The 26,392-nt window shown below is 48.9% G+C and overlaps 4 protein-coding genes across 4 annotated transcripts; 2 read left to right on the plus strand and 2 right to left on the minus strand.

The window, feature by feature from the left end:
• The first annotated feature begins 215 nt into the window (after positions 1–215).
• On the plus strand, positions 216–2,182 carry LOC136466323 (uncharacterized). Its single transcript, XM_066464702.1, has 2 exons — positions 216–540; positions 1,995–2,182. Exons 1-2 carry the CDS (start codon positions 216–218, stop codon positions 2,180–2,182), a joined length of 513 nt encoding a protein of 170 aa, XP_066320799.1.
• Positions 2,183–10,703: 8,521 nt separating this feature from the next.
• LOC136545592 (ABSCISIC ACID-INSENSITIVE 5-like protein 2) lies at positions 10,704–14,392 on the plus strand. The gene is made up of 4 exons (XM_066537604.1): positions 10,704–10,999; positions 11,097–11,692; positions 11,798–11,869; positions 13,775–14,392. The coding sequence occupies exons 2-4, from the start codon at positions 11,114–11,116 to the stop codon at positions 13,853–13,855; spliced, it is 732 nt and encodes a 243-aa protein (XP_066393701.1). The 5' UTR covers positions 10,704–10,999; positions 11,097–11,113; the 3' UTR covers positions 13,856–14,392.
• A 763-nt stretch (positions 14,393–15,155) lies between these two features.
• On the minus strand, positions 15,156–18,608 carry LOC136545583 (uncharacterized). Its single transcript, XM_066537594.1, has 9 exons — positions 18,345–18,608; positions 17,181–17,356; positions 16,881–16,985; positions 16,700–16,756; positions 16,532–16,612; positions 15,986–16,020; positions 15,791–15,880; positions 15,538–15,694; positions 15,156–15,419 (listed from the first exon to the last, which is right to left on the minus strand). The coding sequence occupies exons 1-9, from the start codon at positions 18,478–18,480 to the stop codon at positions 15,294–15,296; spliced, it is 963 nt and encodes a 320-aa protein (XP_066393691.1). The 5' UTR covers positions 18,481–18,608; the 3' UTR covers positions 15,156–15,293.
• A 669-nt stretch (positions 18,609–19,277) lies between these two features.
• LOC136545603 (14 kDa zinc-binding protein) lies at positions 19,278–24,823 on the minus strand. The gene is made up of 5 exons (XM_066537614.1): positions 24,672–24,823; positions 24,057–24,114; positions 19,895–19,984; positions 19,666–19,783; positions 19,278–19,568 (listed from the first exon to the last, which is right to left on the minus strand). Exons 1-5 carry the CDS (start codon positions 24,725–24,727, stop codon positions 19,501–19,503), a joined length of 390 nt encoding a protein of 129 aa, XP_066393711.1. The 5' UTR covers positions 24,728–24,823; the 3' UTR covers positions 19,278–19,500.
• Positions 24,824–26,392: the final 1,569 nt, after the last annotated feature.

Genomic DNA, 26,392 nt, shown 5'->3' on the forward strand with positions numbered 1-26,392 from the left:
GAGGCGATCACCTTCGATCGGGATGACCACCCCGATTATGTCCCAAACCCCGGGCAGTACCCACTCATCGTCAACCCGATCATCGGCAACACCCAGCTCACCAAGGTGTTGATGACGGAGGCAGCGGCCTCAACATCCTCTACGCCAACACCCTGGAGCTCCTGGAGCTCGACCAGTCACGGCTCCTAGGCAATGCCACGCCCTTCCACGGCATCATGCTAGGGAAACGCACGCGACCCCTCGAGCGCATCGACTTGCCCATCTGCTTCGGCACTCCCTCCAACTACCACAAGGAGGTCCTCACCTTCGAGGTGGTTGGGTTCAAGGGGACCTATCACGTCATCCTAGGGCGCCCGTGCTACGCCAAGTTCATGGCGATCCCCAACTACACCTACCTCAAGCTCAAGATGTCGGGCCCCAACGGTGTCATCACCGTCGAGTCCATGTACAAGCATGTATATGACTGCGACGTTGAATGCATCGAGTACGTCGAGGCTCTCGTGGAGGCCGAGACCCTCATCGTCAACCTTGACCGACTTGGTAGCGAGGTGCCCGACTCCAAGCGTCATGCCGGGACTTTCGAGCCCACAGAGGCCGTCAAGCTCGTCCCGGTCAACCCCACCTGCTCCAACGACCGAGCGCTGAGGGTCAGCGCCACCCTCGACAGCAAATAGGAAGCCGTGCTCGTCGACTTTCTCCACGCGAATGTCGATGTATTCGCGTGGAGTCCCTCGGACATGCCGGGCATACCGAGGGAGGTTGCCACAAGCTGACCCGCCATGGGAAGGGCCGTACATCGTCGCCCAAGTGCTAAAGCCCGAGACCTACAAGCTAGCCAACGAGAAGGGCGAAATCCTCACCAACGCTTGGAACATAGAACAACTACGTCGCTTCTACCCTTAAATTCCCAAGCATTGTATACATTGTTTCTCGAAATACAATAAAAAAACGTTCTTTCGTTGTTCTAATTTTCCAAGAAACCCCCCGAGCCCATCGATGGGGGATCGGCGTTACGATAACGCTATAAGGGAGACTCGGCTCTACCTCTACAGAGGTGCCCACCGCGAGGCTCGAACAAGACTTGGCTCTACCTCTGTAGAACCGAGCCTCCCTCGGGGGCTAGAAGGGCCCCCCTAAGTCCCAGACATCGTTTTTAGTCGTTTTTCGAAAAAAAAATTCTACGCCAAACTCTCTCACGTACTCTGACAAATCGATTGTAAAAAACCTAAGGACCGAAAGTCTGTCTCAGGGCCAAAAGGTCGACCGAGCCGTGAGACGGCCTACGCCTCTGGGCTACGGCAACTCCCTCACCACCTTTTGGCTGAAGGGCAGCTTAGGCTCCGAGAAAGTTTTTTGCAAGAGATATGTTCAAAGACGAGACAGAGGGCAGAGGCTTGGAAATACAATAAAAATGATTAAAAAGCATATACACAGAAGTACTTTAAAATGCCTCGACGGCCACAAGCGTCATGGTACAATGATGTAAGTCCTAATCTATTTGCATGGCCCCTTTAGCCCAGGTCAAAACTCAGGGTCGCCAGCGTCGGCGGTCGGCGTAGGAGGAACCACCTCCTCTTTGAACAACCTGGCCAGTGCCGTGCTAGGGGCCTCAGCCGCCTCCACCAGCTTCATGACCTCCTCCTTGGCCTTCTCGTCATCCTCAGCCACGACGTAACCGTCGCTGACGGCCTCGAGGTCGATGCCGGCGTAGTACGAGGAGACGACGGCCAGGGCGTGCTTGACGCCCGTATGCAGCGCCCCCCGGAGCCGCTCGTGGACTCGGCCGCTCAACGCGATCAAGCGGCTCCCAAGGGAGCTGCCCGACTCGACCTCCCCCGACCTCCAGGGCCTCGTAGGCGGTACGGGCGGCGCTCTACAGCGCGTTGTGCTCTCGGATCTCGGCCTCGAGCACCACCTGCACTACGACGGAGGCCTCAGCTGCCTGGGAGGCCTCCTTCTTCAACCCCGCCTCAGCTGCCTGGGAGGCGGTTGAGTCGCCCCCGCCGTCGCCCGCTCCACCTCTGCCGTCGAGCCCATCGGGCTGACGGCGCGCTTCCCCGACGCCCGTGTCTCGAGCGTGTCGGCCTCGGCCCCGGGGCGGGCGATCGCCAGCCTCGAGGCACCCTCTCCTCCTCCTCCTGGAGACGCCAGGCCGCTCGCCAACCGGGTGCCGTCTCCCTAACGTCAGGGAGGTGGTCTAGGGGACCCCGCCCCGCCTCACTCTCGTCGTCATCGCTCGAAAAATCCATCGACGACGATGACGGAGATGGCTCCTCTAGGAGACCGTCGCGCCTCTATTGCCGGCGATGTTTCTCTAGCTCATCGCGCTCGAGGCTCTTCCTCTTGCGCCTTGCCTCCTCGGCGTCCTTCCGCTCCTTGTATGCCTCGACGTGCACCCTGTTCTCCGCTCGCCGCTCTACATCCTCGGGAACGGGCGGCGGGGAGGCTAGCACATCCCTCATCCCCTGCAAGAACGGCAAACGCAAATAAGGGAACAGATTGAAAATGTAATGAGCAAGGAGGCCTCGGGGGCCGCAGCGACACGTGACTCACTAGAGAGATGTACCCCCACGATGGGCGCATCGGGAACGGGGTCAGATCACTGCTCCTCTACCGCCCCTCCACCGTCTCTCTCACCCGACGTAGAATCTCCTCGTCGGAAAGGGCGACGGCGGACAACCGAATGCCGTCGATCGGCTCACCCGTTGTCATCTCGAACAGGCGTTGCCGCCGAGCCATCAGCGGCAGCACCCTCCGGCGGTGGAAGGCCGCCACGACCATGGCCGCCGTAAGGCCATGGCTGCGCAGCCTCTCCAGCGCCCTCAAGAGCGGCTGCAGCTTGGACTGATCAGCCAACAGGACGCCATACCTCTACCTCTCCGGCTGGCTCTCCATGACCCACCCGGTATAGAAGGGAAGCCCGCCGTCATCATTGCGGAGGTAGAGCCAGCTGTTGTATCAGCGGCGGTTGGACGACGTGAGCTGGGCCGGGATGTAGAAGGGCTGCCGGTCTTGGCGCACTTGGAGAGTGCAGCCGCCGGCCCTCAACGCCTTCCGCGTGTCCGTCGTGCCCGCTGGCTTGGTGGTGTGCCCCGCTCGAAAGAAGTGGAGCCACAACTCCCAGTGGGGGGCAATGCCTTGGTACCCCTCGCAGACGGCGATGAAGATGGCCACCTGCGTGATGGAGTTGGGGTTGAAGTTGTGGAGCTCCATGCCATAGTAATGCGGGAGCGCCCGCATGAACCGATCCGCCGACAAGCCGAGGCCGCGCTCGTGGAAGGCCACGAAGCTCACGATGTAGCCATCGCGTGGCCTCGGCTCCGGCTCATCCCCCGGAGCAATCCATTCTGGTCTATTGAGGTCGGTGACCGGACGGAGGAGACCATCGTCGACGAGTGACTGCAATGTCACCACGGACACGTCGGACGGACCCCAAGGATCTGCCTAGAGGACAACAGCGCCGCCGGCCATGGGTGCAGTGGAGAATGTGGCTACGGCGGTAAGGCGTGCTCTCGCTATCTCTCTCTCTCTCTCCTTTCCTCCCCCTTCTCCCTCCTTCTCCCCGGCGCTCTCTTCCTCTGTTCTTAGCAACCGCTCGAGGGCAGAAAGGGCGAACGCAGGCGGAAAAGGTAAGGAGGGGCGGGGCGGGGCTCGTCACGTATTTATGAGGGAGGAAAGAGGGCAAAACGAGCGAGCGACGAAACTTGGAAAGTTTCCCTCAAATCTAGCGCCGTTAATCCGGATCCGACCAAACCACCCACGCGTCCACTTTTTTTCTTATTAACCGCGCGCACACAATAATGTCCCATCCGCAGATGTCACGTCGCATCCGACCACAACAACGGTAGGCGCCGTTCCGTCTCCCCGAGGAACCGCCTCAAAAGGCGCACCCGCCGTCGTCAGCCGATGGGAAGAGAATGTCCCCCACCCGATTCCTTTCAGACTAAGGAGCTGGGCACCGAGCCCGTTACGGTCCAGGGGTTTGAAGGCTGGGCCCCCGAGGGTCTCGACAGCCGCCCCAGGACAAACTGAGTCAGGGATGACTATGGGCGAGCCCGTACATGGCCGAGGCCCAAGCAAGCAATTGCTTGGGATGCCCTAAGTCGTGTCCGAGACCGGTAGGGAGGTCTCTAAATGGGATCCCACCGTAGGGAGGCACCGAGCCCCTAAGGCCAATCGAATGGCCCTGGGACCCACTAGAGAAGCCCTTTGGTACTTTTGGAGTGCATCTCTGGACCACTAGCCGACCCCTATCGAATGGGGCACGGGCCTCCACTCAGACTTACCCGATAACAGCTCACCGAAGGTGTCGCTGCTCGCCCACCGAGGGTAGCCTAGCATACTCCACCCCTCCTTCCGAACGAAAAGGATGCGCGAGGGCCACACAAAAAAGACAGGGAAACTCCTGATCGCCCTCTTGCTCCGAGCAGAGGCTCAGGGGCTCTTCCTGCAACCAAGCCGAGGCCCAGCGACCTGAACTCGCACTCGGGGGCTCGGCAAACGCGATAAAACCCCTCACTCAACATGAAAAAAGCCCCTCGAGGAATAAATCCACTCCTCTAGGGCCTCGGGGGCTACAACCGGTGGGTGCGCTCGCGCGCACCCACCGAAGCCTCGAGTACGTAACATCATCCCGCCAGGAGCTGCCGTGAGCCAAGTCTCGTTAAAACCTCAGGAAGAGCGCTCACACTCTCCCCGAGGCTCGGGGGCTACTGTCGGGTACCATAAAAGGGGTCCCCTAAGCAAGAACCGAAAAAATCGCTTAGACCTTGTAAATATCGAAGCCAAGAGACAACCACCGGCAAACCCCCACCTTATCCGAGGCCCGGCTGGACCGCCCGGCCCACCTCGAACAATATCCGGGCTCACCCAAAGCGGGCTCGGCCCAGAACGAAACCACGAGGCCTCGGACGAGGTACCGGTTTTCTGACTCGCCCGAGGCCCCGCGCCACAAGGCCTCGGACGAGGTACCGGTTCTCCGACTCGCCCGAGGCCCCACGCCACAAGGCCTCGGACGAGGTACCGATTCTCCGACTCGCCCGAGGCCCCGCGCCACGAGGCCTCGGACGAGCACCCAGTTACCGACTCGCTCGAGGACGGCTTGGCATCAACCCCGTCACCGCCGCCTTGACCGACTTCTCTGACGGGACGTCACATCCAACTAACACGTCCAACCACTCCCACGACGTCAGCCAAACGACGGCACGATACAGCGGAGTGGCCGACGAGACGGGAGTCACATCGACGCCATGTCGTTCGGGACAGGACAGGGCAGGGGTTACCGGCCGCTGTGCTCGGCACTGTGCCCATGGCTGACACCCGTGCTGCACTGTGCTGCCTAACCCCTGCTCCAAGGACAGCGCGGCGTGGAAAGTCAAGTTCGGGTCCCTGTAGCCTCAGAATCGACGTACAAGACCAATTGCTCCCTCCGAGCCTCGGCTATCCGCTTCCGGGCTCCTGTAGCCTCAGGACTCGCGCCCGCCGAGCCCCCCACAAAGGTCCAGCCTCTACATCTACTGGGCCTTGACTCTCTACGTTGTCAGCACTCTGGGACCGGCACGTCGTCCGCAGTACACGCCATGCCCTGCGTCAAGCTGCAGGAGCTCCCACGTCGTGCATAAGGCCAAGCTCATGTAGCCTCGGAATCAGCGCACCCACGCCGTCGCATCTACCCAGCCTTGGTTCTCCGCGCCGGTCAAACATACAGTGACCAGCACGCCTCCAACAGAAGAAGGCGTGCATGCCACCACAGGAGCTCCCACGTCGCACAGGATCAGGCGTGACCGGAGCGTCGCTCCAGTGCACCGAGGACAAGACCGCTCCACTGACCATGCTGCCACAGTGACGAGCTGCATGGCTCGAACATACCGCCTCTGCTCACAAAACGCCACGTAGCAAATACATGTACCGCCCCTGTGCCTCCCTTCGACTATAAAAGGGAGTGACCAGGGCCGCTTCTAGAGGGGATGAGACACACACGTGCAAGCAACGCACAACGCTCTGTAACACACACGCTCCCTCACTGCAAGAGATCAACATCTCAAGCCACCCACGCCACTCTACGCAGAGACCTAGGACTAGCTCCCTCTCTCGCTCATCTTGTAAGCTCCTACTACAAGCACCTCGGTGCAAGGAATACAAGATCGCTCTCTCAGACTGGACGTAGGACACCTATTGCCTGAACCAGTATAAACATTGTGTCTCTTTGCATCACCATCCGGGATTAGGTGCACGTAATACACTTTCACTAGTCGGTTGAGGACCCGCCGGACCAAAACACCGACAAAACACTTGAAACACAAAGTCTGAAACGCCTGAAACTTGAAACACGGAACGTCACCAACGGCCACGGCACGGCCTACCTGGTATGGAACTACGCTAGGCAGCAAGTTCGGGTCATGGGAACGTCAAGAGCAACGGTTGGCGACCTCCTCCTGATTGTGTGGTGCACGCTGTAGCTGCGATAGTTGAGGTGGATGGGGACGCGGCAGGGGATGCCCCACGCAACCCGGGATGGAATCGTGGCGCGGCGCGAGATTGGGGCGGGGCGCGGCGCGGGATGTTGCGCAACACAGATGGTCGCGACAGAGTGGGGCCAGTGGACGGCACGTCACGGGCGCGACAGGCGAATGGCGCGACGAACCCGGCCGCTGCGAGCGAACAACGCGATTAAAGCTGCTACTGCGGTCGGGAGTGGGAGATGTTCGCAGTAGGCAGATGACTTGGGGAGCCCACGGGAGTGGGAAATGTTCGTAGCAAGCAAATGAATCGGGAGGCCAGAGGCCGTCTGTTTGGGCCCAATCATTGCTACGGAACTGGGCGTCCAGACAAATACACCCGGACAGATGCCCCGCCCACAACATTATCGTATAAATATTGATACTCTTCTTTTAAAATCTTACTGGCAAATGTGCTTGTGCGTTGCAACGAGACGCATAAGTTACTGTGCAGTCAATTAAATGATTTATCTCTGCACCTAAAAATATTCCAGATAAATAGTTCACGCGGCAAAATCTTCTCCGGCAAAAGAAAACGCTGACTCTAAAAAGAACGGACTCTTGACCGGACCGAGCTCTTTCTTGATAAAAACGCTCCATAGGAAATCACCGGATGGGACTCTGGGACCGGAATGGAGGAATTGGATTGGACTCTGTGGATGGAAAAATCTCCAGAGAAAGAGAGGGTTTCATGCACACAGGACTTCGTATGCGCGTTCCTGGGAAGTCTCGCGAACGAAGTCTACGTGGTTTCAGAGCCGAAGTCCAACCAGTCCCTGGCCCCACCTCCACTTCGCGCCCTGCTGGACGTATAGACGATCAGGCCTCTAATTTGCTTGCCATGCATGCATGCATATGCGGCCCACATTGCTATCAAACAGTTGAGCCTCTGATTTGCTTGCCATGCGTGCATGCAATCCTGCTAACAAACAAAAAAGAAAGAAAGAAAATCAAGCATGAACTCCATGCATCTATGTTTCCATGGATGACAAGGAAGCGAGCGGGCGGTAATTCTTTTTCCTATTTTGCCATGACGGTCATGAGCCATCAGATGTGGCAGTGGACGGCGGATTGTGTCGCAGATCGAATCGTAGGTCCACGTGGAGAAATACTGCGTGTGTGTTTGGAGTATTACACGTCCAAACGAAGAACCAACGTGACAGTACATTAATAAGAGTATGTTCTAATATAATATAATTGGACCCAATATATATTAGAATCGGACTCCATATAATCACTAGACGCGTGTTGTTCTAACACTTATTAACACCTCCGGGTCACATACACGACCCAATACGTTTTGGAATTAGACTCTGTATCGTGTTTGACAAAAGCTATTCTAACTCGTTTGAGCACAGATTATATATATAAGTTTTGACTGACGAAACTTTCTATTGTCTAGCAGTTAGAGGAAGACGGACAAAAAAAATAAAAATGGCCGGAAATTTTGCCTCTTTATTATTAGGCTAGGAAATATGCCCGTGCGTTGCAACGGAGGATATAAATTGTATATACATTTGAAACTTTTCATGTTATAAACCTATATAAATGGCAAGAGGAAATGTGGAGTAAGCCGGGAGACATGGAGGGAGGATATAAGGGCTGAAAAAATGCTAGAGAATCAAAAGATAACATTAAAGAACGGAAGGTGCACATTCTAGACTCTGGTGCAGATGTTGGTGGGTCTTCATTTTTTTTGGGGTGAAAATAATGGAACTGAACTGCTTCTCAATATAACACACAAGAAGATTAACTTAATAGTGATCTACCAATTTTCACTTGGCCAATCTGTGGAATATCCCATTGAGCAAAAGGTGACACTATCTCTACATCCGTAAAGGCTTTTTCCAATGTTTCTCTAGAGGCTCCTTCTGCAGTAGACTACTCCCCTACCTCTAAATAGCCAGCGGGAAGTACAGGATTGCTATGTTCGGCAATAAACTTGACATTTACTCATGGTCTGCAAGATTGAAAAATTTGACAAAAAGAACTTGGACAACATGGTACGTAATAATTGGTACTGCATCAAAAGATAAGAAAACCAGAACCCTATCAGCTAGAGAGTTTGTCGAAACAGAAAAACCATTCCTAAGACAAAGAAGAAAAGAAAAACAATGTAATAAAAACATATATTATCAATCTATAATATGGCCTCGTATTCTGAACAGTTGAGGCAAGGAGAATTTGGTTAACATACACTGCAAATCGCATTTGTTGTACATAGTTCAAAACTTGTTGCACTGAGAATATCAAAACGTACTGAAGCTAAGCCTATGACATGCATTGACTCTTATAGAGCAGAGTAAAATCAAACTGGATTCTAATTGCCATGATGTACCTCAAAGACCTGTAATCTTTTGATACACAGACGTTAAGAATTGCATCTTTACTGAAACCAAATGTGCCAGGAAGGACTAATTCAGAGTAAAAACTCGATGAATAAGTAGCACTAAAAACTAAAAGAAAACTGATATGGGATAACAATTTTGTTAGAAAATATAGCTTCCGTTGTTGCTATTTATGATTCCAATGCTAGAATGTTTCACCAAACAGTTGGATGCTTTAAAAAATGCTCACAAAACATACTCTCACTATTCCTCATTCAGCCATTCCTAGTACCAGTTTTGCATTGCTAGAACTAAATTCTTGATTGAGCAAAGATCTGTAACCTTTGAAACACAAGAATCAATGCTGTAAACAAATGTAGCACCAAATTACACGAGCATACCATCTTAGATAAGGATTTCAATTTTTTTATTTTGATTGACAGGTTGGTGGCCATTTATTTTCAGCATGATAGTCATTACTTATTGGAATAATATCCAACTAAAAATGATCACACAAACATGTAGAACTGTTCTTACTTACAAGAAAGGTGTATAAGATAATGAATACCTGGTCTGCAGATCAAATCTAGATCATGTTTCTGAAGAAACTCAGCAACTATGTCAGCTCCAAAGGTGTAGGAAACACCCCTATCATTCTCACCTCACCCATCAATCTCTTTATCAGGGTCCCACCATAGCAAATCACAAAGGAGACCAATGTCAGGAACATCCACAGGACGAGAAATGTTAGGGTCCATGTTCTTAAGCTTAGGAGACAACCCCCATGCATGCAAAAGATCTTATCATCAATAAGCCAGCCACAAGGAGGCAGTTAAAGCACTCAGTGAGAATATATCTTCCAGATACGAACATTGAATCAAGGACAGGGTGGATCGGTGATGCGAAGGCACCTTGAGCACCAGCGACCCATCCGGCTTCTTGCCGGTCGGCTTTTCTGATCCGAGACGGTCCTTCGTTTCGATTCCGATTCCGATTCCGATTTTAACTTGCCGTACGGTGAGCAATTCCACTACGCCATGGAATACGGCCACGGCGACGGCGAAGGCAGGGGCTTCTTGGGAAAACGCGGCAACAGGCACAGGCAAAGGAGCCAGCGTGCGGACGGAGGAAGCACGCGGCGCTGCGGCGGCTGGGGCAAGCGGCGGTGGGACGGAGGGAAGCCGGGGCGGCGATCCGTGCGGACAGAGGGAAGCCGAGGCAGCGGTGCGTTCTGACGGCGGATGGAGGGAGTACGAGATGTGGACGGATTAGAGAGAAGTGAGTTGTGGGCCGAACGCGAGTCAGAGCAGGTTTGGGCCGAATGCGAGTCAGAGCAGGTTTGGACCGAAAAGCTATTGATGAATGGGCCGGACGAAAATCAGGATGTTAAGAAATTTTGGCTTTTTAATATTAGGGATAGATTTGTAACACGACTGATTACTGCGATTCTTCTAAAAGCCAGCGAATCAGGAGCTTGTCAAAGAATCATCACACATTAGCCTCTGGTTGGAGTCGAATCTCTCGCAATTCGCAAGCATATGTTTCCTTCCTTTCCTCCCTGCTCCCTCCCTACAACAAGATTCGTGTCCATACATCCAAACGAAGGGACTGGTCAAGTGGGGCCCCGCACGGTGACTGGTCACTGTTCGCAGTACTCCACGCTGCACACACGCACTCCACGCTGCACCACACACCTCGAATGAAATTGAGCTGAGCAAAGCGCTGGCAGTGGAAAGCCACGAACCTTGGCCTCGAACTGCTGAAAGGCAGCCCCTCTTTTCAGTACCCTTTCAGTTTTCACCTCTTATTTCCTCTCTCTCTCCAGCTTTCAGCTTTCCTCACTCCCCCTCGCTCTCCGAGTCTCAGCTCAGCTCCTCACACCGTCACACGCACCACCACCACCTCACCCTTTTTGGATTCTTCTTCCCAGGCATCGCCTGTCTGCCCCCATTGGCCCAAGCCCCACCTCCCTCTTCGTGGAATCCTAAATTCTTGCCTCCCCTCTGCTTCTTCACCTGCCTCTCCAACTAGGGAAAGGAGCAAGCGGCAGCAGCAAGCCAGCTAGGTAGCCATCAGCAGCCGCGCCCACGCCCGCCTCCCGCTTCTCCTGCTCCAGTCCTGGCCGGTGGCCTCCCTCCCTCTGCGATTTGTTTGTACTGCGCGCCTCCCTCCCAGGTTCTTGCCATGCGCCGTCGTCTAGGATTCCTGCCATCGCCCTCTGTTCTTGCTTCCATCTTTGTCGCGATGACAAGCGCGTGCTGATCGCATGCAGGAGTAGGTAGTCGGTGAATGGGAGCCGAGGCAATGTCGTCCCACGGCAGCAGGGTCGGTGGCGGCGGCGGGGCCCTGTCGCGGCAGGGCTCGGTGTGCAGCCTCACGTTCAGCGAGGTGGAGGGCCAGCTTCACGGCGACAACCTGGACGACCTCCTCCGCTCGGGCAGGAAGACGGCGGACGAGGTGTGGCGGGACATCCAAGGCGCCGCGGCGGCCTGCCCGCGGGCCCAGATGACGCTGGAGGACTTCCTGTCCCGCGGCGGCGGCCCGCCCGCTGACGCCGCCGCGGATACGGACACGGGCTCCGGCGCCTGCGGCTGGGCGCAGCAGCTGTACCAGCCGGCCCCGGACCCGGCGGCGCAACTGGAGCTGGGCCGCCACCGCCCCGCCGTCGTCGGGCGTCCCGTGCCGCGGCCGCTCGGCGCGGGCGCAGGGCCGGTCCTGGACGCGCTGTACCACGACGGCCAGGAGGGCGGCGCCGGGGCGAAGCGTGCCGCCGGCGAGGGCGGCGTGGCGGAGAGGTGCAACGAGCGGCGCAAGAAGCGGATGATCAAGAACCGGGAGTCGGCGGCGAGGTCGCGCGCGCGGAAGCAGGTGGCGTGCCAACCCCAATCCCCCTACTGCATTAGAATATTAGATGAAATGAAATGGGCGCGTACTTATAAACTTGTGGTGTTTGGATTCATTGATGAAACGCAGGCGTACACGAACGAGCTGGAGAACAAGATCTCGCAGCTGGAGGAGGAGAACGAGCGGCTCCGGAGGCACAAGGTATGGCACCGATGCACAAATCAAACCATGCAGCCCCAAGCGAATCCACTACAAAATTTTTTGAGACGAATATGGCTTCAGTACCATTGCATGCTTCTAGGTCGAAATTTGCAGTTGAAGAGCTCGTAGGAACAACTTGTGGTAGCACTCCAAGTGGACATGGTCAATTCTTGCCTTCTTGGTTTATAGAGTATATAACTAGAGCGCGCAAGCACGAATCCTAGATTATAAACCTAGTGCTCCATGAGACCATGACTCACCAAAATTCGCCATCCGTGTGTATTAGGGTTAAGCTGGTATTATCGTGGTGACACGCTTTGATCCATATCCATTTGGTTTCACATTTGTCTCAAGTTCATCCAAATAAATAGCATCAGCATGTAACGCCACCTTGTGTGTTCCCCTTGCTGTTGCGCTGAGAAATGACGGCTGCTAAGAAATGTGTAATACACGACAAGAAAACCCTTTTGTTTCTCTTGCTTGGCATCAAACCATCATGGCCGAAACGGTCACAGCAGCTTGGTATGGTTACGCTAGTGACGATCGAGATATGGCGTCGGGCCAATCATTGGTCGCGTAACCGCAACTGCTTCGCGTTACACTTTCTCCTTTGGAGCCGGCGCGCAGCGGCGCAGGGGGTCTTCGTGTTGCGACGTGCCAAGTACTGCCCGTTTTGCCGCTGTCCACGCGTGATTGGCTCTCTGCTGCAGTGAGTGGTTTCAGTAACATGACGTCCCACGAATCCTGATTGATGGCCGCCCCTGGACCACAAATTTGTGTCCAATCAGCCCGTCCCAGGCGAGCCTTTTCTGCGCATCTTCAGATCTTCTCGTACGGGAAATTCTCTCGTCTCCTCTCCTTAAAAACTCCTTTTCCATCCTGTTTTGAGAAGGGGAAAAAAAGAGAGCGAAAGTGAACCATACATATTCTAAAATGATCATTCGCTTGGCCATCTGCAAATGTGAAATGTCAGCGTTGGATGGTCGACCATTCCTATCCATCTTTCGGCCATCGCCCAGTGTTTCTTATGTATGCAGCAGCCAAGCCAACCAATGCGTTGTGGAGCAAGTGCGCATTGGACTGACATCACTGCCAATGCCTGATGTCTGCTCATTGGACAGACACGAGACATCACTAGTTTTAGTTTGTACTCCCCGTCAGCAATACACTACTTTTTGCCCATTGGACTGGATTCAGCTTGTGTGAAAATATTACCGCTAGTGCCAGTACATAATACCATCTTCACATCTATCTTGAACCGCGTTTCGACGCTTTTCTTTGCCGGTTTTCATAGTCGTCTTGTGCTCCTTTCTATGCCCTGTGTCATGCAATCTGAAGACAGTATGTATAGCCCTGCAAGTGGCAATCTCTCCGAAAGGGTAGATCTGTATCCTACCCTGCACTTTGGGGGTGGGACACCCTGACATAATTGTCCAGAAAAATCACAAGATGACCAGACCAAACAGGCATTCATGAACTGATAAACCAAAACGGCATAGCAATGTTGGCTCTATGTTGGTATACTGGCATAGCAATGCTCCAGAACGGGTGCGGCCGGCCTAGGTGCTAACTTCTCTCACAGCTGCTGCCAATTGACTGGTGTGTTTCAGGAGCACCGTGCTTCACATAACCAACTTGAGCGATTTCTTTCTCGCAAGGCGGTACACTGAAGACATTCTTTATACACATGCAGCACGATCGAAAATTCGAAACTGCATGCCTTACGTGCTGAAGAACTGTATTCTTTTTTACTTCTCAGGGAACGATGAGCTCACATAGACATTTGCTCTTTTGAGATCTGGACTTCGTCCCATACTTCGATGTCCCATATATGTATTAATGTATATATGTATATGTCCATTGGAACTGTAAACTGATACGGCAACTGTTTTGTTCTTGCTGCAGGCACCGGAGCCGGTAGTGCAGTATGTGCCGCGACAGGAGCTGAAGAATCAGCTCCGGCGGGCTAACTCGGCCAACTTCTAATCATGTTAATAGTAGTAGTGAGCTGTCCTGGCACGAGGCTGTTCAAGTTGTAACTGCCCTTCGGCCTGTTGGGAATACTCATCTAGTTTGTAAGAACTCTTCTATGCAGTCTCCAACTTGCAGAATGGATTGGCTACTGTTGCAAACCATTGTACTCCTACCATGCTGTTGTTGCGGCAATCTTGCTTCCAACTGAACTTGCAACGTGCTGTATGGTTTCCCAAGGGCAAAACAATGTGGGTTCCATCTATCTTTCAGCTGTCTCTACTAATATTTTTTTTATTGAGTAAAGTGCACCAGCGGTCCCTAAACTTGTACCGCTGTGTCATCCTGGCCCATAAACTCGCAAATCGACCGTTTAGGTCCTCAAACTTGTTCATCTGTGTCATCTCGGTCCCTAAACTTATTCGTCTGTGTCATCCCGGTCCATAAACTTGCAAATCACCCGTTTAGGTCCTCAAACTTGTTCAGTTGTGTCATCCCGGTCCCTAAACTTGGTTTTAAGTCTCATCAGGGTCAAAACATGGTGATTTAACAACTTCATATAAAAAATAATTCATAATTTTTTCATATGAACTCGAATGAAGACAAACTTTATATTAAAATTGTAGCCCTCGATGCGATCTACGACTTTGTAGTTGAATTTTTTTTGAATTAAAACTGTTTACAGTCCCAAAATATTATTGTATGTTTATATATTTTAAAATTTAAAATTTAAAATTATCAAACAATCTTGGATATTGATATGGTCTATATGAAAGTTATAGTTCTCAATACGATCTACAACTTTGTAGTTGATTTTTTTTTGTTTGAAGTCATTTAGTGACCCAAAATTTAATTTTAAATTTCAAAATCTATAAACATACAATAATATTTTGAGACCCTAAACAATTTTAATTCAAAAACTTTTCAACTACAAAGTCGTAGATCGCGTCGAGGGCTACAATTTTGATATAAGTTTGTCTTCATTCGAGTTCATATGAAAAAATTATGAATTATTTTTTGATATAAAGTTGTTAGATCATCATGTTTTGACCCAGATGAGACTCAAAACCAAGTTTAGGGACCGGGATGACACAACTGAACAAGTTTGAGGACCTAAACGGGTGATTTACAAGTTTAAGAACTAGGATGACACAGCCGAACAAGTTTAGAGACTAAGATGACACAGATGAATAAGTTTGAGGACCTAAACAGTCGATTTACGAGTTTAGGGATCGGGATGACACATCGGTACAAGTTTAGGGACCGCTGGTGCACTTTACTCTTTTTTATCCAACTCTTCCTTTTTTTCCCCCCTCCAAAAGGGTAGACTAAGCAAACGAATTTCAGGATATCCTAAAGAGAAGTTTTATTCAAAACTGAAGCATGACTCTGTAAACTGGTCTGTTCTGTATTTATCAACAACTGGGTTAACATAATCTCTAATTGGTATACATCAAGTGCTGTCACTGTCAGCGTCCTCTTCCTCAGGGAGTATCAAGCGGAGGTCCTCGTTATCTCTGTACACTTGGACCAAAGCTGCAGCCTTGTATGCAAGGAAACCCATCATCCCTGGAAGAACCTGCATAAAGAGAGCTAGTCTTTCAGGAAATGTTTGCGGAAGAATATATTCTGGAGGGTATATCTGGCAATCTGCCAATTAAATGAGATCTAGTACAGTAGCAGAGTGGTGCTCTCACCTCAAAACTGAAAAAGCTATTTTGGAAGTGATCTGATAAAGCTGACAATCCAAAAATCACGGCAGGAATCACAAGCCTTGGGGATGAAAGACCTACTCCTGCACCACCCAATGTCTTCTCTATTGTATTCTTCAAATCTTCACTTGTAATGCCAATTCTAGCATTCCCATAAATAGGCATAATTATTTAAACAATCAGAATGCGAGGAACCGAATAATGGGATACAGACTGCAGGTGGAATGTTGAAACCTACTTCTTCACTTTCTTCCTAAGAAAAACCTCTGGAATATCTTCCTTTGATAGGTTATCGGCATGTCGATACAGAAGTTGAAGATACAAGCAACTGTTCAGCATAAGAGCAACAAGTTTCAGAATACTTGAAGCACTTGTTAAAACTTCAGCAGACATCATGAGTAAAAATCTCCTAAGCTGCGAAGGGCTTGCTTACCTGAAACCAACCCCAAAAGCATAACTGACAGCAGTCTGTTCAATAAGATTAATGATTTAGTCACAGTAGTTACTCACATGTAGGCACACTTAAAATTGTTTTATGTTCATTAACATCGAATCATTTCAAAGTAAAGGCAGAGCTGATGGTCTTAGCTAGGTGTCTGGATGTCCAATTAATGATGAGACCATTAATAAATCATTCAAGAAAGAGAACTTCATACAAGAAAAAAAATTACACACATCAAGTTGTATGTTTGGTGCATCCCCTTATATTGGCTCGAGTCCATGATTCAAAAACTAACACAAATATGGTGCAAGGTCCAGAATGCATAAATGACAAACTATGGGCAATTTGCCCATACAACCCAGTTCAGCCAGTTATGCAGAAACATATTAGGTAATGCATTTTATTATCCATAGAACCGAGCTGCTGTTTTGGGGGTAAACATCAGTTGGCTTCAAGAGTTCTAAATCAGACACAGAAACGTTTAATTATGATATAGAGTTAGTTTACTTGTTTCTTTCTTTTGATATGAGGATGTACCTCGAGAGAGAAAACCAGGAGACAGTATAAACTACATGCTGCTCCAATTCCTGTGGTCAAGAGCAGCAATTCATCCTTGAGCTGCAAGGTATCAAAAGATGAACATGTAATTACTCTTTTAAGCAATACATAGAAAATGAAAAATAGAACACTGGAAAGGAACCATACTGCTTCATATTTCAAAAGATTCAGCTCCTTCCTTTTGTCACTCTCATTCTGCCTATCCTGTCATCATTTGCAATCATTCCCAATTCTCCATCAGCTATTGTTTTTTTTTTATGAAATGCATAAGCTATTATTGCAATAGCATACTCACAATCCTAAACAATGAACAGCAAGGATGTCACACCTTAGCAGACAGCCTCTTGCTCAAAGGAGGGCTGCTGTCACCGGACACCCAATCTCTGGTTGCTGCTAATCTCAACATTCCCTCGTCCACAGCATCTTCCCGCACCTATATCCCAATTGGATCGGTTAATCTCTGTTATTAAAGTCGAAAACAAAGACATGTACTTCTCTTTTGACCCCCTAGGGCACCGTTAAGGCGTGTTGTATTAAACTTTTTTCTCTATCTTAATATAAAGACGTGCAAACCTTTTGCGTGATCGAGAAAAAAGAAAACACAGACATCATGATTGACAGAACTCACGTCTTCAGGCTGGGCAACATCTACAGCACTCCCTTGGCCCGTGGTCGCCTCAGTCGCATCAACATTGGCACCATTTCTCCTCCAGACCATGTCAGAGATCTTGGTGACGAAACCGCCGTGCAGCTGCCTCTCCTCAAGGAACATGCGCAGGACCTCCTCCCCAACACTGTCCCCAGCTGTTAGCAGCAGGTTAAATAATCTATACCAACCCAAAAAAAAAACACGAAAGTTCTGCTGATCGTCTAAGCGCTCGGCATTCGATACTCCAGCCAGTGGCGGACCCAGCCCGAGAAAGCCAGAAAGGAGGTAGGGCAAAATTAGACTACAAAATTTTGGCTACAAACAACAACATGAAAATCAGAGTACACGAGCTGCTACTGATATCCTCTACTGCTTTTATGTCTTATGATGACAGGTTAGGCAGAATGCGAGCGACAAAAGGAAGGAGCTGGCCAAAGCTCTAGCATGCACAAGGTCGACAAAAGCAAGCTAACACATTAGGCAATGACATTAAAATATCCCAACCTGCTAGTCAAGCTACACTGTACCGGTAAACAAAACCAAATTGTACTGTACCAACCAAAAACAGAGCAGTATACTACCACTTGACCCTTGAGCTGATGAAAACTGCTACCTTAACCCTCAAGCTGATGAAAACCACTATCTGCGGAGCTGCGCAACTGCAACTGTTACTGCTGTTGACCCTAAAAGAACAACCGAGCTCGAGTAGTTTTTGCTGCTGCCTGCTGCTGAGCAGCAAAAGAGGAACGCAAATACTGCCGCTGCGCCGCGGGCGCTATCGGTGGCCGGTGAGGAGCCGCAGCTGGCCGGCTGCCGCTGCACGGCGCCTGCTGAACGCGCAGCGAACCTGCAGGAGAGCGTTGGGGGCTTGAGGCGGAGGGCCGGAGATGGAGCCGGAGCTCGGAGGGGTCGGATGGAAGCACGGAAGTTGAAAGATGGACCAGAGGGGGGGGCCGGTGCGCCGGCGCAGTGAGGGCGAGCCGCAGCCGTCGAGCGTGCTCGGAGCGCCGCCACCGACTGTGGATGTGGCGATGGTGTGCTGATGTGTGCTGGTTGCCCTAGCATTCGACACCTCCGGCGACGGAGAGGTAGGAGCACATCCAAAACGGATGAGATTATGAAGCAAAAGGTGGGTGAAAATACCTTGGGCTTGGAGGGAGGAGTATCGGAGAGCCGAGGTCCGCGGGAGGGGCCTGCGAGCGAGGGCGGGACCGAGTGGAGGGAGCAACCCGCGAGCGGGGAGGCGGCAGCAGCGGAGGCCTGGGAGCCCCATGGCCATGGCGGTTTCAAGCTATCAGGACTGCGGTTTCAAGCTAATCAGGATTCAGGACGAAAAGCGAGCGAGGCAAGGCTGTGACTGGCCGTGGCCGTCCTGGCATCTCGCCACAATCCAACTCCGGAAGCCCTCACAAAACCGTAAAATATCTTCGCGTAAGTCTACGAAAAAATTCATTGGCTATCAAACAGAGATCAAATAGCTAGTTAGCACGATCTCTAAAAACATCTCTCTCAGAGTTCACATAACTCTTCACTAAAGTGTTCATTTTTTATTATTTCTATACTTCATCTAGCTAGTTATTTGCAAATTGCTATTGCGGACGCCGTAACGGCCGGGTCTCAATCCTATCCAGCTTTTGTTTTGTGGCCCGGCCCAGTAGACAAGGAACTTCTTTTATCACACTAGATAATTCCAGACAGTTGACACAGATTCATTCGGTGCCACCATGGCCAGAATGCTAAGTGTTGAAATAATTCCAGACAGTTGACACAGATTCATTCGGTGCCACCATGGCCAGAATGCTCAAGTGTTCAACACGCATCACACGTGCTAAGCATGGTTGTCAAAATCCCAATTGTGCCGTACATTTACGATCGGTATTATCACGAGAGGTTTGATCTCCGATTTTAGTCAATAGAATCTACAAATATCCTAAGATTCCGATCTATGCTATTTAGACTTTGCAATTTCGATAACCTTAGAAAGAAGAAAGCCAATGCAGGAACCATATATAATGAAACCCAATGTAGGTAGCGAAGCTATTCGTTGGAAGATAAAAATGTTGACAGGCGAGAAGATTGAGCAGATCAACAAGGACAGTGGACAACCTCCACCAGCTGAGTCAATCCACGATACCAAGTACAAGTTTCTTTTGTTCATAAATCACAGCAGGATGCTTCCGGTAATTCCACAAATATAGCACAAGGTCAGCGCACTAGCTTTTATGGAAATTACAGGAATTATTCTAGAGATATGGAGAAGCAATCCTTGCCATGAAGACTGATCAATCACAAGATATAATTAGCCCGGAGGCCAGTTCATTTGCCTGCCTCCGAGGAGATGAACGTGGATGTGGTAAACAGATTGACCTGCAATCGAAGAAACCCACAGGTGGTTAGTACGGAACAGAAGTTGCCAAACAAGGACAAGAGAGTGGTTTACGGGCATTCAGTCAGCTGCACATACATCCACTTGGGCCGTCGTTGATGACAACGCGATAGCCATCTTCAAGTCCTTCCTGCTTTGCAACAACCTTGGCAACATAGAGGAGGTAGCCAAGTATCTCTACGTGCCTCTCTTCAGCCTATGAAGTGGGAAAATAGGCCAAGATGAAATGTATTTCTTTTGGCTTTTGTGGATTACAAATTTTAGACAATTATACAGTACAGTGTAACTGATGAGCAGTAAACTCTACCTTTGACAGGCCAGTTAGTCCATCCTTGACTTTGGGGATGATGAGGATGTGCGTTGGAGCTTGAGGGTTTATGTCCCTGAAAGCCAGTACCTGGAACCAAAACATCTGATTGATGCACTTCATAGATTACGAATACTCATAATCTGTAGCAGAAGAAGAACCACATATTGGGCTGAAGGTTTAGCCATTCACACAGCAGTAAACAGCAGAATTCAACCAAGCACCCAGTTCACTCAGAACCTTGCAATTTAGAAATCTATTGCACAGTAGCCATTGACAACATAGAAACTCAGATCCCTATACTCCTGTAACAAGATAATTGACAAGAACAGCTACTTGGTAAAAGACCAGGTTCCTTGTTCTCATTTAAATAAACTAATTTTGTATAGAAGTGATAAAGCTTAAAAAGAATATGCAGATCTGATAATTACAGTTTTCATTTACATAATATGCTTTCTACTTTCAAATGGTAAAAGTTCACCAATTTCGGAAGCAGCTTAAATACTAAACAAGACAATGAAGCATTGAGCCTTATAAGTTCTAAGCAGCAAGGCTCAGTCAGTCGCCTAGTTTTCTGTTTCACTAACAAAATGTAATAATCATAATTATCTAAAGATGCGCACATCATCACATAGTCCACCTAATCTTCTTATATGAATCCTGCCTCCAAAAGCTGGCCAGCCAGCGTGCCACGTCGCGTGTTTTTTTAAGCCGTTCAATCGGGCGCACGGACGGCCCAGATCGGGCGAGCCTCGGTCTTTTTGCAAAAAAAAAACCTCGAGCTTTAGTCGAATCAACCCGCAGTCCAGACATCCTCTCAGGTTTTTTTTAAAAAAGCCCTTGAACTTTACCGAAATCAACCCTCGATCCAGGCCTTCTCTCAGCTTACGAACCTTCTCCTCCCGCAGCGGCGCAGCCTCTCCTCCTCCGGCCCAAATCCAACGTCCTCGCCCTCCTCGCCCTGAGCTCGCCACGGCCTCGCGCCGCCTGCCCCCGCCGCCGTTGCTGCCCTCGCGCCCCTTCCTCTCTCTCCCTCTCTCCCGACGTGGCGCCGCAACGGGAGGCCCAAAACGTTGCCGCCTCCGCGCGCTGCCTGCGGCCGGAGCCGCCGCGCCCATACCCCGCCTCCCCCCTGCGCCAGGCCAGCCGGGGCCACCACGCCCGTGCGCTCCCGCGGCGCCGCCAGCGCAGGGCCCCTAATGCCGCTCCGGGGTGGACGGGGGCGCCACGTCCGCAGCTCCCGCAGCTCGCACACCCAACCGCGCAAGGGTGACCAGGGCCGCCGAAATCGAGGTCTCCCAAATCCCGCCCATGGCGCCGCCACTTGAGCCACTGCCGGCAGCTCCGGCGACGGCCAGCCCTGGACACTGCCGAGGCAGATCGCGGGCCTCCCTGCGCCACTCACCGGAGCCCGCACCCACACGCGCGAGCACTCAGCCGCGCAAGCCCGGCGCAGAGCAACCACCGGCCGGGAGCATGGCACAAGAGCCTTCTTTGTCTCGAGCCTGTGATTCGCAAGCAACTCCTCTCCTCGCTGCCGTCGCCAGTCCACGCTGCCTCCCTGGCTCCCTCTGCCCTTTGCTGCCTTCGCGACCCCTGCAAGTAGTCACCAATGGCCAAGCGCTCCTGCGCCGGGGTCGCCGTGGGAGGGGGCCGCCGCCCGCCGGGGTTACCGCACACGCCGGGAGGCCGAGCCGCCGTGCCCGCGGCCCTCGCACGCGGGAGTGGCCGAGCACAGGCCGGGAGCACGCGCAGCGCGATGGCCCAAGCAGCTCATCTTCAATAACGGCGATGGCCCATGGCATTGAATCCGCGAGGAGCTGCTACACCGACCAGCATAGGTACGAGACGAGAAATGGCTGGGAGCGCAAGCAGCGGGCAACTCCGTCCTCCTCAAGGGTGTGCAAAAGCAACGATTACAATCCTTGTTGGTATGTTTTCCCTCCTCTTTTCTAATTGCTGCACTGCAGCCATGGTGTTTGATAAAATGTGCATGTCTGCAGCTTTGACGATTAGGAGCACCATGATTACATTTCTGTGCTATGTCTGTGATGCAGTGTTCTATTTAGTTCACTTATCACCGGAAATATCTGCCAAGTAATTATGCAAATCACCAAAGATTGATTTACTTAAACCTCAAAGATAAGCCAAGTAATTATGCAAATTACCAATAATGATTTACTTAAACCTCAGAGACAAACCTCTGATGAAAAAGTAATACTCAGTGTTACTGATCAATGTACAATATTTACACTAGTCTAAAATAGTTTATTGTGCATACATGATATCTACTTCCTCTCGTCACAGGTTTCTGGATTCAAGTAGACATGCAAATTTAATATCGATTTTTATAATTTGGGATCCGATGGTATGTTGATTTTTTTATAATCTTCAACTACAGGAATTTAAACGGGTTAGCAAGGCTTTGATCAATACATCTGTAAAAACTTGTGATAGCAGTGTGGAACTGACATTGGCATCTGCTAATAACATTTCTTCTTCAATTTAGCACTATTAATTAATCATTCTAGGTGCAGTCTAAAAACATGGAAACATAGATAACTTTTGTTTATATGTGATTGGTAATTGATCTTACTTCCATGTCTCATTTTTTTAACCAGCAAAAATAATGAAGTCAATTTAATCTGATAGTACCATCGAAGTGCCACATGCACAAGCTAAAAGTTACCTATGCTACCGTGATGAGTCATAAAATACCTAATATATATCTTTATCTTACTAACACAAAACGGCACTCCATGCCTTCCCCTGAAAAAAAAAAGCAAATATAAGCTGCTCTGCTTTTAAACACCTATATGTGTCAATGCACTCTATTTTGTTATAATTTCGATTTTAAATTAAACTGTCACATCCAATCCTAATAATCTTACAATAACAATACTTTTCTTTGTTTGCTAGTTTGCAGTAGCACCACCACAACTGAATTATCTCGCACACATGACCTGGATATCCAAGTTTACATCCAAGAAGATTGCGGCTGGTTAAGTGTATTTGTCAGAAAATAACATGGCATGCCATTATCAGGTATGTATCCCTTCTTTTTATTACTATCAGGCTTATCGCTATCATCTCCACACTAAGCATGTTTTTTTCTTTCCTTTTCAGTTTTGTACTGTCCCTGTTATATCGGATGTTTCTTCAAAAGAGCAACTAATTCTTTTCTAGGTTCAGGTTTTCAGTATGTCTCAATTAGGTGGCAATATGTAACCAACTGCAGCTTACCAGTTACTCAAGGCGAGTCAAGAAACTAGCTACAAATCATCACAATGATAGACCATTATTTGGAATTTGAAAATCTAGAGCATGATGGAGTTTCTACATTTAATTTTGATAACATTCTAGAAAAAGTCCTAGATCAACTTCTTTTTGCAAAAATTGAAATTATTCTTTAGAAGAACACCTGACATATTGCAGGGGTTGAAACGTGTTCTCCATATCTACATGTTTAAACATTGTCACATTGATGTACTGCATCATTCGTCTTATGATTGGAGATGCATACTGTTTACCCACGCACTTACAGTTAAATAAAATGTCAAATCACCAGGCCAAATAACATTTTATCCATTCAAAGATCACTTTGTTCTTCCCTTTGCAGAATATTAGATATATAAATGCATTGCACAAAAACTTCTCTCGGATTGACCATTTGAAAAGCCAATTCAAAACTTTGACTACAACCATTTAATTTTCTTTTATAAAATCACATTCCCTAAAGTGCTACAAAGATGACCTAATGGAACTCTGGCAAAACTACGACAGCTCAGCTCAAAGATGGCGCGGCAACGCCGCGCCCTGGCTTTCTAGTAATAGAATATTCTTACTGTAACCTGAAACAAGCTTTAAGGGGTTACTTGGCATACACATAACACATAGGTACTAACATTTTTCCAGCATATCAATTCAACATATGGGCACCAACAGCATTTGACCACTTATTGAGAACAACCCTCTCACAATTTCCCGCATCACAATTTCAAATGCTTATCAGTTGTCACTTATCAGGAAATTAATTTTCATAGTACCATGTCCTAAACATAAAGCACGTAATGGAATAACTGCAGGCAAAGCAACCAACGGATCATCTAATAAAATGTTTTTTTCAACCTAATTGAATATAGAGGAAAACACTACACAATACCTTCTCATCCTCATAAACCACAGTAGAAGGTATTTCCTTTTTGATGATCTTGTCAAATCTGCAGATGCAACAAACATCAGGAACTAATACACTTGCCCAAAGTCTTTCCTATGCAATGTGCACAATGCAGGTACTTGAACTTTTTTTTGTCATTTTCAACCCCAAACTGCTATTGCCAAACAACTTATCTCAATGATTACAAGCACCATATCTCAGTATTCATTAAGCTCAGACGGTTTCTTTGTGCATTGCATTAGTTAGTATGAGCTGACCAATTCAGCAGCCCAAATTTCCCATAGAGAAACTACTGGTCTCAAATGCTTCGAAGCATAATCTATCATAATCCATTATTATATCCACTATAAAGCAGGATTATAAAGTAGGATCTAGACCTAACCTAAGCAATCCCCGCTTACGCGGAGGCCCCCCGAGTTACTAAAGACTGGGGAACCAAATCCCGATCTGACGTTGGGGATTACCAGATCAACAATCTCCCAAGCCTCAGGTTCCAAATGATAGATGGAGCGGTTACCACCGAACTGTACTGCTAAGGTGTCTACTACAAATCAGTGGGTCTTGTAACAGAAGGAGCGGGGATAAGGGCAGGGTGCTTACATGGTTGGGCTGTCGTTGGGCACGGTGGCGAGCGCCGCCTCCTTCTCCGAGGACATGGTGAGAGATCGATCGCCTCCCCGAGCACACAATTGGTCGCCGCCGGCACAGGAAGTGTTCCGTGGATAATAAACGATAAAGCCTCCGAAGAAACCCTCGCTTTCTCTGTCAAGTTACCAGTTTACCCTCTCAACTCTCAAGGTGAGGTACAGAGCTGTGCTTCGTGCCCTTTGGCATTTTCGTCCTTTTTTTGTCAAGCCATGGTTTACGGCTTTACGCTAACCTGGGGGGAAAAAAGCTGCACCTAAACCAGATGCATGAAAATTCAGACCAAGATATGAATGGTTAAAATGATATACTCCGTACAATGCAATCATCTATGTACATTTATAATTTGAGTTTGAACAAAAACTTATGCAAAAAGAAAAAAAAACAGCATTTAAATAAGGGTGCAATACATAATATGTAATTATTTGTGTTGTTTTCTCTTCTTTTTTTCTCTTTATTATGCAATACTTTGATTGAAATTATTCATGTGTCATCTTAGGAACCACCGTGTTTGGTGACACAATAATAATATTAATATACTGCTAGTATGCATCTTACTTACTAATATGTCTTTGGTTTCTTTCTTCCTTTGTTATGGAGAGTTTATTTAAAATTCATATCCGAGCTTTTTCTGTTCTTTATGGGTATTCTATATAGTATTTTTAAAGTAACGACTAAATAAATTAGCATGCTTTTCCTACATCGGTTGAATAAGGACAGTTTAGAATCTAGCAATACAACAACAATCATATAACTTGTCAAAAGCAACAATCATATAAAATCTCAAGGAAAATTTACAGAGCAAACACCAAAAAATTAGAAGATGTGATTTGACCTTGACAAAAGTACTACCGAAGATTAGAAGATGTAATTTTCCTCATCTCGTTCAATTTTTCATAGTGAGCGTTGTTAAGCGACGCACCAGTAGTAAATTAGGTGTCGCACGGATAACAATGGTCATCCATCATCGCCTCATTTGCTGCTAAGCAATTTGGAGTTAGGAGTTTTTGTTATTCTGGAGTCAGAAGGATCTTTGAATATGTGGTCAATTATGCCTTTTCGCATGGATTTGCAAAGGGTCAATGGAAAATGAAAGCCGCCATGAAGTTGGCCAACAAGTCATGCCTACCGGGATTAGTTGTCCCTCCATGCATTTCTTGTCCTGCATGTCAATAGTAAGAATCTAGGAGCCAGATAAAGAATGTTGATGTTGATGCTATGGTTTTGTAAACAATCTGTGTACAAGGTTATCACAAACCATCTGGTCAGACTCTACTAAGGCTCCGCAAAGAAACAACTTCCTACTGGTGCACAATATAAATAAGATTCTCTAAAAACTAATTAGAGATATTTTAAAAGAATAAACATTTTTAAAAGTTTGTTTTGTTTAATAGGATCGAAGCGGATTGAAGGAGGTTAAGTCCCCCTACAAATTAATTCCTCTCGGTATCCTTTGATGCTGTCTAATCCATTGTTGGATATGGGATTAATCAAACAAGATCTAAATGGGATCTTACAACAATGTTGTCTACAGCTATACAAGTACAATTCATATGCTTAACCATCTGACACCATTGCCAATGTCATGGTGATGTCTTTTCTGAGCATTCGAACACGTGTCTACGGTAGTAGCTGCTAATGAAAACAATATTGGCCCTGGTCCAACGGAACGGCAG

Source organism: Miscanthus floridulus, chromosome 1, assembly GCF_019320115.1.
Source record: "Miscanthus floridulus cultivar M001 chromosome 1, ASM1932011v1, whole genome shotgun sequence".
Classification (NCBI taxonomy): domain Eukaryota; kingdom Viridiplantae; phylum Streptophyta; class Magnoliopsida; order Poales; family Poaceae; genus Miscanthus; species Miscanthus floridulus.

Bases quoted from the DNA above. Each gene is read 5' to 3' on its own strand.
- LOC136545592 (XM_066537604.1), top strand. From the start codon at position 11,114: ATGGGAGCCGAGGCAATGTCGTCCCACGGCAGCAGGGTCGGTGGCGGC. The intron at 11,693-11,797 runs GTGGCGTGCCAA...GATGAAACGCAG, and splicing joins GGTCGCGCGCGCGGAAGCAG to GCGTACACGAACGAGCTGGA. The intron at 11,870-13,774 runs GTATGGCACCGA...TTCTTGCTGCAG, and splicing joins AGCGGCTCCGGAGGCACAAG to GCACCGGAGCCGGTAGTGCA.
- LOC136545603 (XM_066537614.1), bottom strand. From the start codon at position 24,727: ATGTCCTCGGAGAAGGAGGCGGCGCTCGCCACCGTGCCCAACGACAGC. The intron at 24,115-24,671 runs GTAAGCACCCTG...TTGCATCTGCAG, and splicing joins CCCAACGACAGCCCAACCAT to ATTTGACAAGATCATCAAAA. The intron at 19,985-24,056 runs GTATTGTGTAGT...TTTTGGTTCCAG, and splicing joins TGGTTTATGAGGATGAGAAG to GTACTGGCTTTCAGGGACAT.
- LOC136545583 (XM_066537594.1), bottom strand. From the start codon at position 18,480: ATGGCCATGGGGCTCCCAGGCCTCCGCTGCTGCCGCCTCCCCGCTCGC. The intron at 17,357-18,344 runs GTATTTTCACCC...TGCTGCTAACAG, and splicing joins CTCCTCCCTCCAAGCCCAAG to CTGGGGACAGTGTTGGGGAG. The intron at 16,986-17,180 runs GTGAGTTCTGTC...ATTGGGATATAG, and splicing joins ATGTTGCCCAGCCTGAAGAC to GTGCGGGAAGATGCTGTGGA.
- LOC136466323 (XM_066464702.1), top strand. From the start codon at position 216: ATGCTAGGGAAACGCACGCGACCCCTCGAGCGCATCGACTTGCCCATC. The intron at 541-1,994 runs GTAGCGAGGTGC...GAGGCGGTTGAG, and splicing joins CGTCAACCTTGACCGACTTG to TCGCCCCCGCCGTCGCCCGC.